The sequence below is a fragment of the Oncorhynchus tshawytscha genome, linkage group LG32 (assembly GCF_018296145.1).
Source record: "Oncorhynchus tshawytscha isolate Ot180627B linkage group LG32, Otsh_v2.0, whole genome shotgun sequence".
Taxonomy (NCBI): Eukaryota; Metazoa; Chordata; class Actinopteri; order Salmoniformes; family Salmonidae; genus Oncorhynchus; species Oncorhynchus tshawytscha.
This window is the reverse complement of record NC_056460.1, coordinates 4,389,593-4,402,376: the sequence shown is the minus strand read 5'-3', so window position 1 is coordinate 4,402,376 and position 12,784 is coordinate 4,389,593. Positions and strand designations below refer to the sequence as shown.

Sequence of the window (12,784 nt, the reverse complement as noted above, 5' to 3'; positions counted from 1 at the left end):
CGCCGTGCAGGACGTTTGGCATTTGCCAGAGAACACCAAGATTGGCAAATTCGCCACTGGTGCCCTGTGCTCTTCACAGATGAAAGCAGGTTCACACTGAGCACATGTGACAGAGTCTGGAGACGCCGTGGAGAACGTTCTGCTGCCTGCAACATCCTCCAGCATGACCGGTTTGGCGGTGGGTCAGTCATGGTGTGGGGTGGCATTTCTTTGGGGGGCCGGCACAGGCCTCCTTGTGCCTGCCAGAGGTAGCCTGACTGCCATTAGGTACCGAGATGAGATCCTCAGACCCCTTGTGAGACCATATGCTGGTGCGGTTGGCCCTGGGTTCCTCCTAATGCAAGACAATGCTAGACCTCCTGTGGCTGGAGTGTGTCAGCAGTTCCTGCAAGAGGAAGGCATTGATGCTATGGACTGGCCCGCCCGTTCCCCTGACCTGAATCCAATTGAGTACATCTGGGACATCATGTCTCGCTCCATCCACCAACGCCACGTTGCACCACAGACTGTCCAGGAGTTGGCGGATGTTTTAGTCCAGGTCTGGGAGGAGATCCCTCAGGAGACTATCCGCCACCTCAACAGGAGCATGCCCAGGCATTGTAGGGAGGTCATACCGGCACGTGGAGGCCACACACATTACTGAGCCTCATTTTGACTTGTTTTAAGGACATTACATATAAGTTGGATCAGCCTGTAGTGTGGTTTTCCACTTTAATTTTGAGTGACTCCAAATCCAGACCTCCATGGGTTGATACATTTGATTTCCATTGATAATTTGTGTGATTTTGTTGTCAGCACATTCAACTATGTAAAGAAAAAAGTATTTAATGAGAATATTTCATTCATTGAGAATATTTCATTCATTCAGATCTAGGATGTGTTATTTTAGTGTTCCCTTTATTTTTTTGAGCAGTGTATATTTCTATATAAATTACAAAGCTCTTTCCAGGACGTATCGTTCCTCGGGTTATGTTAAACCGATTGGCTGTGAAGCCATGGTTACTCACACAAAATTGAATAGTCAATACTGGTAAAAAAAATAAACAAAATGACACCAGACATTTGCTTGAGACTCCTTTCAAGTAAGCTTTAATATTGTGCACGAGTGAGACTGAATCTAGATGACTCAAGCGTTCCTCGCATGTATGTTGTGGCAGGAGGGCTTTCGGTGGGGGGAGGGGTTAATGGAGATGAAAAGGGCGAGGCATAATCATTTACATTTCTTTAACACTTTCTGCTTCTCCTCTACACTTGACGTGCTAAGGCAACACAATAGACATCCTCTCTGGAAGTTGTACCGTTAACAATTAGGAATATGCATTTTTCTTCCACGTGCAACCCCCCCTGCTCCCATAATGCCACAGAAAGTCAGCGGTGGAGATTTCTCGCTCAGCTTCCAGAAGGACTCACAGCTTTTAACCTTGTTTTCATTTTTTTTTTAACCACTCACCTTTGCTTTTTCCTTTCTATTGTGTCTTTTGAAATTAGGAAATAAAATGTCTGCATTTTGTTTCCATTCTCTACGCTGCGTTAAAGGGTGCGGTCTATAGGCCCATCTCTCATCTTTACAGTAATACAACATGGAATACCATTGCACAGTTGACCCTCATTACTTTTCATACAAAATAACAAGTAGAAACGTACCAGCACTAGTGGTTATTTTACGTACTCATCGCAATCACTAATTACAAAGGGGAAAAACCTAAAACAAAATAAAAATGTGCGAAACTTAGCTATATCCTATTTTTTTTCTCGTACAGGTGAATGCCTCAGAAATACCAAGCAGCACATTAAAAGGCATAATGTGGTGGAATAAATACAATATATTTTGCAAGAAAATAAAATTGATCACAAAACAAGTCAGACAGGTGTCGCACAGTAACTACCAATTAACTGCAGTTTAGAAGGAAGAGAAACAGAGGGATATAGTCACTAGTGAGGTCAAACTGCTTGGGCATCACTTTGTGTGAACCCTTAAAGCTTTGGGCATTCTCAAGCAGAACATGAGATATTTGAGGCAGTTATAATAATTGATGTCACTTCCTGACCTAGAATGGTGGCCGGTGCATTTATGCTACTAAAAGACCATGAATAGTGTTTTGAATGGGTAGTTTTGTCCCAATATTTGTTTGAAGAGCATTTGATTAATCATCGAGCGCAATGCCAGCGACAACTGCAACACCGTGTTTAAGACTGCATAAAGTGGACTTTATGAGAGCGGGCTTAAAATTGAGTGCAACTGAACAATTTGTGGTGCTGCTAGTCTACACTGTATATTTGGGTTCTCAAAGATAATTAAAGGACATGGTTCGTCACATCTGACTTAGCCAACATAAGATCCCTTATGTAAATTCTATGCAATAAACAGAACATTTTAAACTGCAGTGCTAACGTCATCATTCAGCTACGCTACATGAAAGAGGGTTGTGAGAATGGCCAAAATAGTGCATTAGGAGGAATGACTTGATTAGGGCTTTGGGATGTGTAGAGTTTTGCTTTTTAACACAGATCACGTCACACGTCACTCGATCTCTCCTGTATTGGGAAAGGAACTTATTATCCATGAAAAGTAAAAAATAAGCTTGTTTTTTTCCTTTTCCCCGTGATAATAAAAAATGTTTTTTTTTCCCTTCTAAACATTAGACTTCAGTGGAGGCAAACAATCTACAAATATGTCAACAAGAAGGAAAGAACTCCAAACGAAAAGAAAAAAATACAGTATGACACATTTAAACACGTTCTGTACAGAAACTCAAGACTATACAATACCTGCAGACATTATGCTGAAGAGTCCTGTTTTATACAACTCTATGAACAATACAACAAAACATTCTCTATTTTATTTTATACTGTACATGTGGAAAAAGTAGCTTTGCAGTCTCTTATTTCAACCCCCTTTAATGGTAGTTTAGCAATGGAATTGAAATTTTGCGGGCCCTTGATACAAATGTTTTCATATCATTGCAATAATGGTCAGTTCTCACCTCTTGTTATAATCAACGAATATGTAATGCAGGGGTTTGCCTTGGGGAGGAAAAATGGGAGTGTATTGTGTGTCGATTCACCAAGCAATATGGCAGTAGCCTCGAATAGCGGTAAACTCAATATTGCGGCTGACTCTCTTGGGCCCGACACGTGGGGCGCCCGCAAACTCAAGGAACACCAGGATTATGTCCTCTGCCCCCTCCGTTTTCAGTGTTGTATGTTAATTCTCTTTAGTTTGTTTAGTCTTCCCAAAAGTCACTTTTCACAGCTTGAGCTCGTTGGCCACTTTGGACGCAATATTCTTGAAGGCGATGGACGTGCCTGAGATCCGCTTGAAGCGCACGCCGTTGAGTGAGAGGCGTGGCAGCTTGCACACCTCCATCTCCCATTGGACCAGACTGTCCTGGCGGGCGTCGCCGTGCACGCAGAAGAGCATGAAGCGCTCGCGCTGCTCGTAGTCGCAGTTGTTGGCATCCAGGACCTTCCGGATCTCGCGCATCATGTCGCCGGGCTCCATGGATGAGGTAGTCTTCATGCTCCATGTGAAGCGCAGTGAACGGGGTTTGGAGTCCCGGGAACCGTCCTCCTTGGGTTCCCCTGACGCGCTCCTGTAGAGGAAAAGAACACAGGCAATAGTGTTAATTGAATGGGAGATAAGTAGGTAGACGCAAAACCCCAAAAGGTTGGTGAGGTGCTGACCATTTTTAAAAAATATATTTTTTAAAAGAGTCATATGACGTGGTTGGGAGTATATAGAGCGTGCGACTATTTATTTTTCAAAGATGGAACGGGGGCATAATAGAGGACAAAAGGTAACGCACCGAACTTATATAACCCATGTGTTGGGACCTCGTAAGACTGACAACTGAATGACTCATATTTTATTCAAAGATTACGCACCTATTACTTATTTCCGTGTAATACACACTCAGATCAGACACTTCTAGACAGTTTAAACACACACATGGCCCACCAAGGTCTAGCAAGAACATGGTATTCAGGGTCACGCCACTTAGGCACAAAAAGCGCAAACACCACCGCTGTGTGACAGAGGGCATGGGGACAAAGTACACATATAACAACAAAGAACAGCACAACAAGAGTGAACCGGTGACATTCGCTTAGGATCCTGAGACTAGTAGTGACCCTCATTGACATGCCATGCTTTCATTTCGAGGTTGTTGCTTTTTCTGCGGGCGGCTGTGCCGATGCCTCACCTTGGGGGGTCTGTACTGCCACTGGCCTCTCCTTCAACCGTGGCCCTTTGGGAAGCAATCAGAGTTCAGAGTTCAACAGAGCAGTGGAAGGGATCGCCAGTGTACACACAGACGATGGGATATGTGAACGTGAAAAGGTAGAGGGTGGGATGGGGTCAAACCTATAAACATACACGGTCACGCGACTCAACTCGTTCTGGGGAGGCAACTGGCGAGGACTGCCAAAAAACCAACATGACACGTATATTGGCAAGCAAGCTAAAACGGAGGATGATACAATGTGGAAATCATGTGAACAGAGAGAGATGGATGATAGAAGTCATCTACAGTACACAACACACTCAAACCAAAGAACGAAACAAGAAGAAGTCGGAAAGTGAGTGCAGGTGTCTGCAAACTCCAAGGCATCACAGGCAAGGCATCTCGGGAGTCTCAATCTCACTCTGTTAGTGGTGCAGGGTCAGATAGGGGGGTGGATAATGCGGAGCGGTGTAGAGCCCCGGCACAGTGGATTTTGGGTGGGGAGGGGATAGGGAGAGGGGTTAGGGAAGGGGGGCTGGCACCAGGGCATGAATGATTGCATGTCGTTGAAGAGGGCTTTTAGAATTGCGATGAAGAGAGGGTGTGGAGGTGAGTCATTGTGGGGATATAGACATGGTAACCCATTCTGTGCGCTCCTACCTCTGGCCAGCCCTGAAAGACATAGTTCTAAAAAAAAAACACAAAAAAAACAATGAAAGAAGTAATTTTTAAATAAATTGGTCTTTTTGGTTTTTTTGGAATGTAACTATGGATGGAAACAGAAAGGCAGAAAAGGGTGTTGTGGAAATGTTGTTCAATGACTTTCTCATAATGTGGCAGACATGTACGATCAAATGGTGATGGGTCCACGACGTCAGCAAATCGATCCCAATGTTCCATTAACAAATTATGTACTTAAATACACATTACATACGCTTTCAGCAATAACGCTAAATTCACTATGGGCTGATTGAAGGCACTAAGAACCAACTAGTTCATACTGGTTGGTTCATAACCAGTTCATACCTACTACACATGGAAAGTCTGATTAACAATTGCTCTCAACAAACTCTAAGAACAAAATCAAAACATTTCATCTTAAATAAAAATCTTCATAAAAAAATGCACATTGATTGCTACAGTAGCATACGATGAGTGTATAGAACCTCTCAGTTATGCAGGCAGGCTGCAGTGTGATAGGTTAGGTTGTCATGCTCTAAGGGTGGAGCCCCGGGCTGGTGATAAAAAGCAGGCTCATTTTACCCAGTGCCCTTGACTGACTGCAGCACGGTCACAGATACTGCAGACTTCACACTCTCTCTGTGTGTGTGTGCGCGTGTGTGTAAGAGAGAGAGACTGCATGCATTTATGTATGCGTGTCTATGCCTTTGCGTGTGGTCCTGCAAGTGTGTGAGCATATCTTTAAGCAGCCCACGTCTCTCTCAGACCAGAGCCTGCACACCGCAGGCTCACCTAGGGGAATAGGGCCTGGACACGACATCTGTGGGCTTAGCGCTCCGGGGTTAAATTTACCCTAGGAACAGATCTATGATCAGCTTTCCCTCCCCCAATCCTAACCTCAACCATTAGTGGGAAATGCTGAACTGACCCAAGATCAGTGTCTAAGGTCAACTTCACCTGATGCAGGATTGAGAGAAAGAGGAACCCAACCACACACTATTATCCCTCTCCACACTCAAAGCAGCCTTGTACCTTACATGGTACCCTAGTAAAGAACTACATATATTGACTAGTACAAAATATGCAGCTGTTACTTTCAATATCCGATGCAAACACTGGGTAAATATGGCCCTAAGGAAGGGAAACATGAGACATGATATTGGGGTCAATTCCATTTCAATAACGTCAATTCAGGAACTAAATTGTAATTACCGTTTACTTGCCGAATTGAAATGGACTTGACCATACTCCTGCAGTTTAGTATTGTAAATATCAGACCTGAGTCAAATACATTGTCAGATACGTTTAAATAATGGAGATTTGCCCGGTACAATGAAACCTATAGAATGGGCCCAAAATTGCCAACTCTGCTCAGCCTTGCACGCAGTTGTGGATAAATCAAGCGCACCTACAATACTTCAGGGTAGGCCATCTGACTATTTGTCCCAGGTTTGGCAAACATATTGGTATGGTGCATTTTCCGCCCATTTCCACTGACCTGCGGACAAACTTGGAGGTGATCTTGCCGATGATGCCCGTGGAGGTGCCCCTGCGCGCCTGGGACAGAGCCCCTGTGTCATGGGAGAGTGTGGGCGAGGCGGGCGGACCGTTGTAGGTGGCCGAGCGGCGGTCGCGAAGTTGGGCCCCGTGGAAGGTGGAGCGGCTGGAGGAGCCGCGGGGGAAGCGTGTGCGGTCAGGCGGCGTGGCGGCCGTGCTGCTGCTGATGCTGTGCGCCGACGGCGAGGCAGTGGGAGGGCTGCGGAGGGAGAGGGGAAGAATAGGTGCAGGGAAAGAGGAAGTAGAAAGAAGATATAGATAAGAAATATCACCTATTTCTTCCCTCACCTAATATCAAGACATTAGTAGTAATAGAACATTAAACAAATTAAGTTCCATCTCTGACTTCTAGGAAATAGTATCGTAGGGCAATGAAAAAACATGGACGTCCTAACAAGTCATTTCTCACAGTTCCTCAACCCTCCATTGTCTTATACCTTTGCTCAACTCTAAATGTACCCCTACCTTTAGGCACTTCATTTGACCTATATACTAGGCGATGTCAGAGGAAGGCTCAAAAAATGCTCAAAGACTCCAGTCACCCAAGTCATAGACTGTTCCCTCTGCTACCGCACGGCAAGTGGTAACGGAGCACCAAGTCTAGGACCAAAAGGCTCCTTAACAGCTTCTACCCCCCCAAGCCATAAGACTGCTGAACAACTAAACTAATCAAATGGCCAACGGACTATTTACATTGACGCTCCCCCCTTTGGTTTTACACTGCTGCTACTCGCTGTTTATTATCTATGCATAGTAACTTTACAAATTACCTCGACTAACCTGTACCCCCGTACCTTGACTAGGTACCGGTACCCCCTGTATATAGCTGCATTGTTATGTAAATGCATTGTGTTACCTTCTGATTTTTTTACTTTAGTTTATTTAGTAAATATTTTCTTAACTCCATTTATTGAACTGCCATTTTGGTTAAGGGCTAGTAAGTAAGCATTTCACGTTAAGGTGAAATACCTGTCGTATTCGGCGTATGTGACAAATAAAATGTGAGTCGATTTAGACCTGAAGAAAAACATTTATAGGGTAGGTATTAGTAATTCATATAACTTGGGCCCCTTCCTATTTGGGACTTGCGCCCCTCTCACTCTCTCTAGCCCCCTAGCTCACCCCTTGTACTCCGCGTTGTCGTCTATGGGAGGCAGTGGGGACTTGATAGGGTGGCCCGACGCCGACATGGACTTGACATGACGCGGACGGGTGGAAGGGACAGCTGAGGCTGCCCCTGACGAGGGCGAGGAGCCACTGGCCGAGCCTGACATCTCAGTCAGACTGAGAGAAAGACAGCGAGAGACAGAGAGCAGGACGGTGAGAGAAATAAGGCGAAAGAAAGGGGTAGAGAGGGGACAAAAAGGATCACAGGAGGAAGAACACGAGGAAAGCAGAAGAGAGGGGTAGAGAGGGGACAAAAAGGATCACAGGAGGAAGAACACAAGGAAAGCAGGAGAGAGGGGTAGAGAGGGGACAAGAAGGATCACAGGAGGAAGAACACGAGGAAAGCAGGAGAGAGGGGTAGAGAGGGGACAAAAAGGATCACAGGAGGAAGAACACAAGGAAAGCAGGAGAGAGGGGTAGAGAGGGGGCAAGAAGGGTCACAGGAGGAAGAACACGAGGAAAGCGGGAGAGAGGGGTAGAGAGGGGACAAAAAGGATCACAGGAGGAAGAACACAAGGAAAGCAGGAGAGAGGGGTAGAGAGGGGGGCAAGAAGGGTCACAGGAGGAAGAACACGAGGAAAGCAGGAGAGAGGGGTAGAGAGGGGGCAAGAAGGGTCACAGGAGGAAGAACATGAGGAAAGTGGGAGAGAGGGGTAGAGAGGGGGCAAGAAGGGTCACAGGAGGAAGAACACAAGGAAAGCAGGAGAGAGGGGTAGAGAGGGGGCAAGAAGGGTCACAGGAGGAAGAACACGAGGAAAGCAGGAGAGAGGGGTAGAGAGGGGGCAAGAAGGGTCACAGGAGGAAGAACATGAGGAAAGTGGGAGAGAGGGGTAGAGAGGGGGCAAGAAGGGTCACAGGAGGAAGAACACGAGGAAAGCAGGAGAGAGGGGTAGAGAGGGGGCAAGAAGGGTCACAGGAGGAAGAACATGAGGAAAGTGGGAGAGAGGGGTAGAGAGGGGGCAAGAAGGGTCACAGGAGGAAGAACATGAGGAAAGTGGGAGAGAGGGGTAGAGAGGGGGCAAGAACAGGGAGAGAGTCAGTTCTGGAGTCACACTCCAACGCCTACGTATTTAGGCAGGTAAACATTGTCAACAGCAATCAAAGCTGCAAACGTTATCAACAGCAATCATCCCCATCGCCCTCCTCACCTGCTGTCCTTGCCATTGGGAATGGCCGTGTAGTGATCTGTGCTCGACCGCTCACACACGTACGTGTTCCTCCTGGTCATAGCGTTGCTGTTCTATGGGTCACACACACGCACACAGAAACACACAGCCTTTACTAACTTAATTCACAATGTAGACTATTTCTGTTCTGACCATCCCACAAAATAAAAACCATAATGGAAGCAAAGCATCTAGTGACTAGTTATGACTAGTCTGATAGGTTCTAAATGACTTTGGGAATGACTAACTTTCCTGTACATTTTGGGATAGAAAACTACTTTGTGCCAGTCATCCCCTGCTTATTTGGAGGCAGAAACCGTAGCCCTCTGAATATTATAATACATATCCTGCATAGCATTTTGACCCCCAAAAGGGCACTTTGATCCCTCACCCCTGAGGCGGTGGATGACTTCTTCCTCTCCTGTGCCACCAGCGGCGAGGTGGGCACGTCAGCCTTGGAACCGGCCGTGCCAAGCTTGTGGGCGGCATCGCCCTTGTCGCTCTCCACGCTGTTGGCCTGCGCCCGCTTGGTGTTGGACATAGACGGGGGGATAGAGGGCGCCACTGAGGAGCCACAGAGCAATGACAACAGCATGGACTTCATTTTTTTAACAAGGAAGTCCCCATTGTGGTTTCCGCAGAGTTAGGGCAAATATCATTTAACTTCAGTCAATGCAGAACGTTTATATAATAATGATAGTTGAACAGTTAAAACTACATTTGTGTGTTTTATTGACTGGCATCCACCTAAAATACCTACGGGTGTTAAGTAATTAAACATTTCCATTGGATGTACTATATTAGGCCACATGTAAAGAAAGCTCTGCTTGCACGTGTTGCACACGGTTCAAGTGTAAAGGGAACTTCCTGAGGCTAATCAGTTCAACTTAAAGGGATATTTCAGGATTTTGGCAATGAAGCACTATCTACTTCCCCAGAGTCAGATGAACTTGTTTAGTTTGAAGGAAGTTGCCAACTACCATTCGCGCAATTGTTAACTACTGTTAGCACAATGACTGGAAGTCTATAGAGCCCCACAGTGGAGGTGTCATAATACCCATAACACCTAGTAGTCAAACAGGGAAATGATTCCAATCATTTCTCCACAATTCATTTTTACCATTGGGAATTGTAGAAACACTTAAAATACGGGTTGTGTTTCGTGTAGGCTAACCCTGGCGTGACGTTTTGATAACTATGTAAATTGCTCTCTGACAAGATAACTTATATATTCCATTTACTCTCAGATTCAAAAATACTCATTAGCATCAAAGTAGACATCATGCAAGACTACAAATCCCTGCATGCCTCTGCACGTCATCTCTAGCTGACACCTTTGCAAGGAGTGTCCCCTTTGGTGGTGTCAATTTAAAACTTGCACAAGACATTTCACAGAATTGCCTATTTAAAGAAATGTAGCCAATTTATTCATTACTACATTTAGCTAACATAGTTAATCCACATAATCTTACCTTTGCCTCGACTCATCAGTCTCATCCAGATCACCATGGCATTTGTAGTTCTTTATGATAACCACATTAGCAGCTAATTAGAATGTCCTTTTTGGAGGGTAAATACAGGCAAATATATTGATAAAAGCCACCTTGTCCTAGAGAGATTAACACGGTAATCAAAACATTACGCCAGGGTAAGCCTACACGAAACACAGTCCTTATTTTAAGTGTTTTTACAATCCACTATGGGATAGATAATGAAACCATTTCCTTGTTTGACCGCTAGGTTTTATGGTTATTGGTTTATACTGCGGTACTCTCTGGGAAGAGAGTACCGCAGTAGACAAGGGCTCTCCAACCCTGTTCCTGGAGAGCAACCCTCCTGTAGCTTGTTTTAATCCAACCCCAGTTGTAATTTACCTGATTCAGCTCATCAACCACCTAATTACAGTGCTTTCAGAAAGTATTCATACCCCCTTGACCTATTCCACATCTTGTGTTACAGCTTAAATTATCCCCCCTACCCATCTATACACAATACTCCAAAATGACAAAGAGAAAACATGTTTTTAGAAATGTTTTCAAATGTATTGAAAATGAAATATATACAGTTGAAGTCGGAAGTTTACATGCAGCCAAATGCATTTAAACTCAGTTTTTTCACAATTCCTGACATTTAATCCTAGTAAAAATGACCCGTCTTAGGTCAGTTAGGATCACCACTTTATTTTAAGAACGTGAAATGTCAGAATAAATAGGAGAGAGAATTATCTATTTCAGCTTTTATTTCTTTCATCACATTCCCAGTGGGTCAGAAGTTTACATACACTCAATTAGTATTTGGTAGCATTGCTGTGCTTCACGGATGGGATGATGTTCTTCGGCTTGTAAGCCTCCCCCTTTTTCCTCCAAACATAACGATGGTCATTATGGCCAAACAGTCCTGTTTTTGTTTCATCAGACCAGAGGACATTTCTCCAAAAAGTACGATCTTTGTGCCCATGTGCAGTTGCAAACCATAGTCTGGCTTTTCCAAGGTGGTTTTGGAGCAGTGGCTTCTTCCTTGCTGAGCGGCCTTTCAGGATTCCTCCAGCATCTTCACAAAGTCCTTTGCTGTTGTTCTGGGATTGATTTCCACTTTTCGCACCACAGTACTTCATCTCTAGGAGACAGAATGTGTCTCCTTCCTGAGTGGTATGACGGCTGCGTGGTCCCATGGTGTTTATACTTGAGTACTATTGTTTGTACAGATGAACATGGTACCTTCAGGTGTTTGGAACTTGCTCCCAAGGATGAACCACACTTGGAGGTCTCCAATTTTTTTCTGAGGTCTTTGCTGATTTCTTTTTGATTTTCCCACGATGTCAAGCAAAGAGGCACTGTGTTTGAAGGTAGGCCTTGAAATACATCTACAGGTACACCGCCAATTGACTCAAATGATGTCAATTAGCCTATCAGACACTTCTAAAGCCATGACATAATTTTCTGGAATTTTCCAAGCTGTTTAAAGGCACAGTCAACTTAGTGTAGTGTAACTTCTGTCCCACTGGAATTGTGATATAATTGTTGGAAAAATGACTTGTGTCATGCACAAAGTAGATGTCCTAACCGACTTGCCAAAACTATAGTTTGTTAACAAGACATTTGTGGAGTGGTTGAAAAATGAGTTAATGATGCCAACATAAGTGTATGTAAATTTCCAACTTCAACTGTATATCTATCCTACCCTGCCTTTCTAAGGTCTTCGAAAGCAGAGTTAACAAACCGATCACCGACCATTTCTAATCCCACCGTACCTTCCTAAATGATATCATAACCTCCATTGATAAGAGACAATACTGTGCAGTATTCATAGACCTGGCCAAGGCTTTCGAACCTGTCAATCACCGTATTCTTCTCGGCACATTCAACAGCCTTGGTTTCTCAAATGACTGCCTCTCCTGTTTCACCAACTACTTCTCTGATAGAGTTCAGTGTGTCAAATCGGAGGGCCTGTTGTCTGGACCTCTGGCAGTCTCTATGGGGTACCACAGGGTTCAATTCTCGGGCCGACTCTTTTTTCTGTATACATCAATGTCGTCGCTCTTGCTGCTGATCCACCTCTACGCAGACGACACCATTCTGTATACTTCTGGCCCTTCTTTGGACACTATGTTAACTAACCTCCAGACGAGCTTCAATGCCATTCAACTCTCCTTCTGTGGCCTCCAACTGCTCTTAAATGCAAGTAAAATTAAATGCATGCTCTTCAACCGATCGCTGCCCACACCCGCCCGCCCAACTTGCATCACTACTCTGGATGGTTCTGACTTAGAATATGTGGACAACTACAAATTCCAAGGTGTCTGGTTAGGCATCTCCAATCCAAAATTAAATCTAGAATCGGCTTCCTATTTCGCAACAAAGCATCCTTTACTCATGCTGCCAAACATAACCTCGTAAAACTGACCATCCTACCGATCCTCGACTTTGGCGATGTCATTTACAAAATAGCCTCCAACACTCTCCTCAGCAAATTGGATGCAGTCTATCACAG

General features: G+C 44.7%; 1 protein-coding gene across 4 annotated transcripts in view; it reads right to left on the bottom strand.

Annotated features, from left to right (window-relative positions):
- Positions 1-1,066: 1,066 nt before the first annotated feature.
- LOC112230446 (serine/threonine-protein kinase MARK1) overlaps positions 1,067-12,784 on the bottom strand; it is a 96,652-nt gene continuing 84,934 nt past the window's right edge. For 2 of the 4 annotated variants that reach the window (XM_024396765.2, XM_024396767.2), the window contains 6 exons: positions 9,186-9,358; positions 8,777-8,868; positions 7,584-7,745; positions 6,403-6,660; positions 4,203-4,247; positions 1,067-3,593 (listed from right to left, as the gene is read on the bottom strand). In XM_024396765.2, the coding sequence (XP_024252533.1) occupies positions 3,248-3,593; positions 4,203-4,247; positions 6,403-6,660; positions 7,584-7,745; positions 8,777-8,868; positions 9,186-9,358 (1,076 nt within the window). In that variant the 3' untranslated portion in view covers positions 1,067-3,247. The remainder of the gene's footprint in view (positions 3,594-4,202; positions 4,248-6,402; positions 6,661-7,583; positions 7,746-8,776; positions 8,869-9,185; positions 9,359-12,784) is intronic. The other 2 variants (XM_024396766.2, XM_024396768.2) reach the window with 1 other exon arrangement.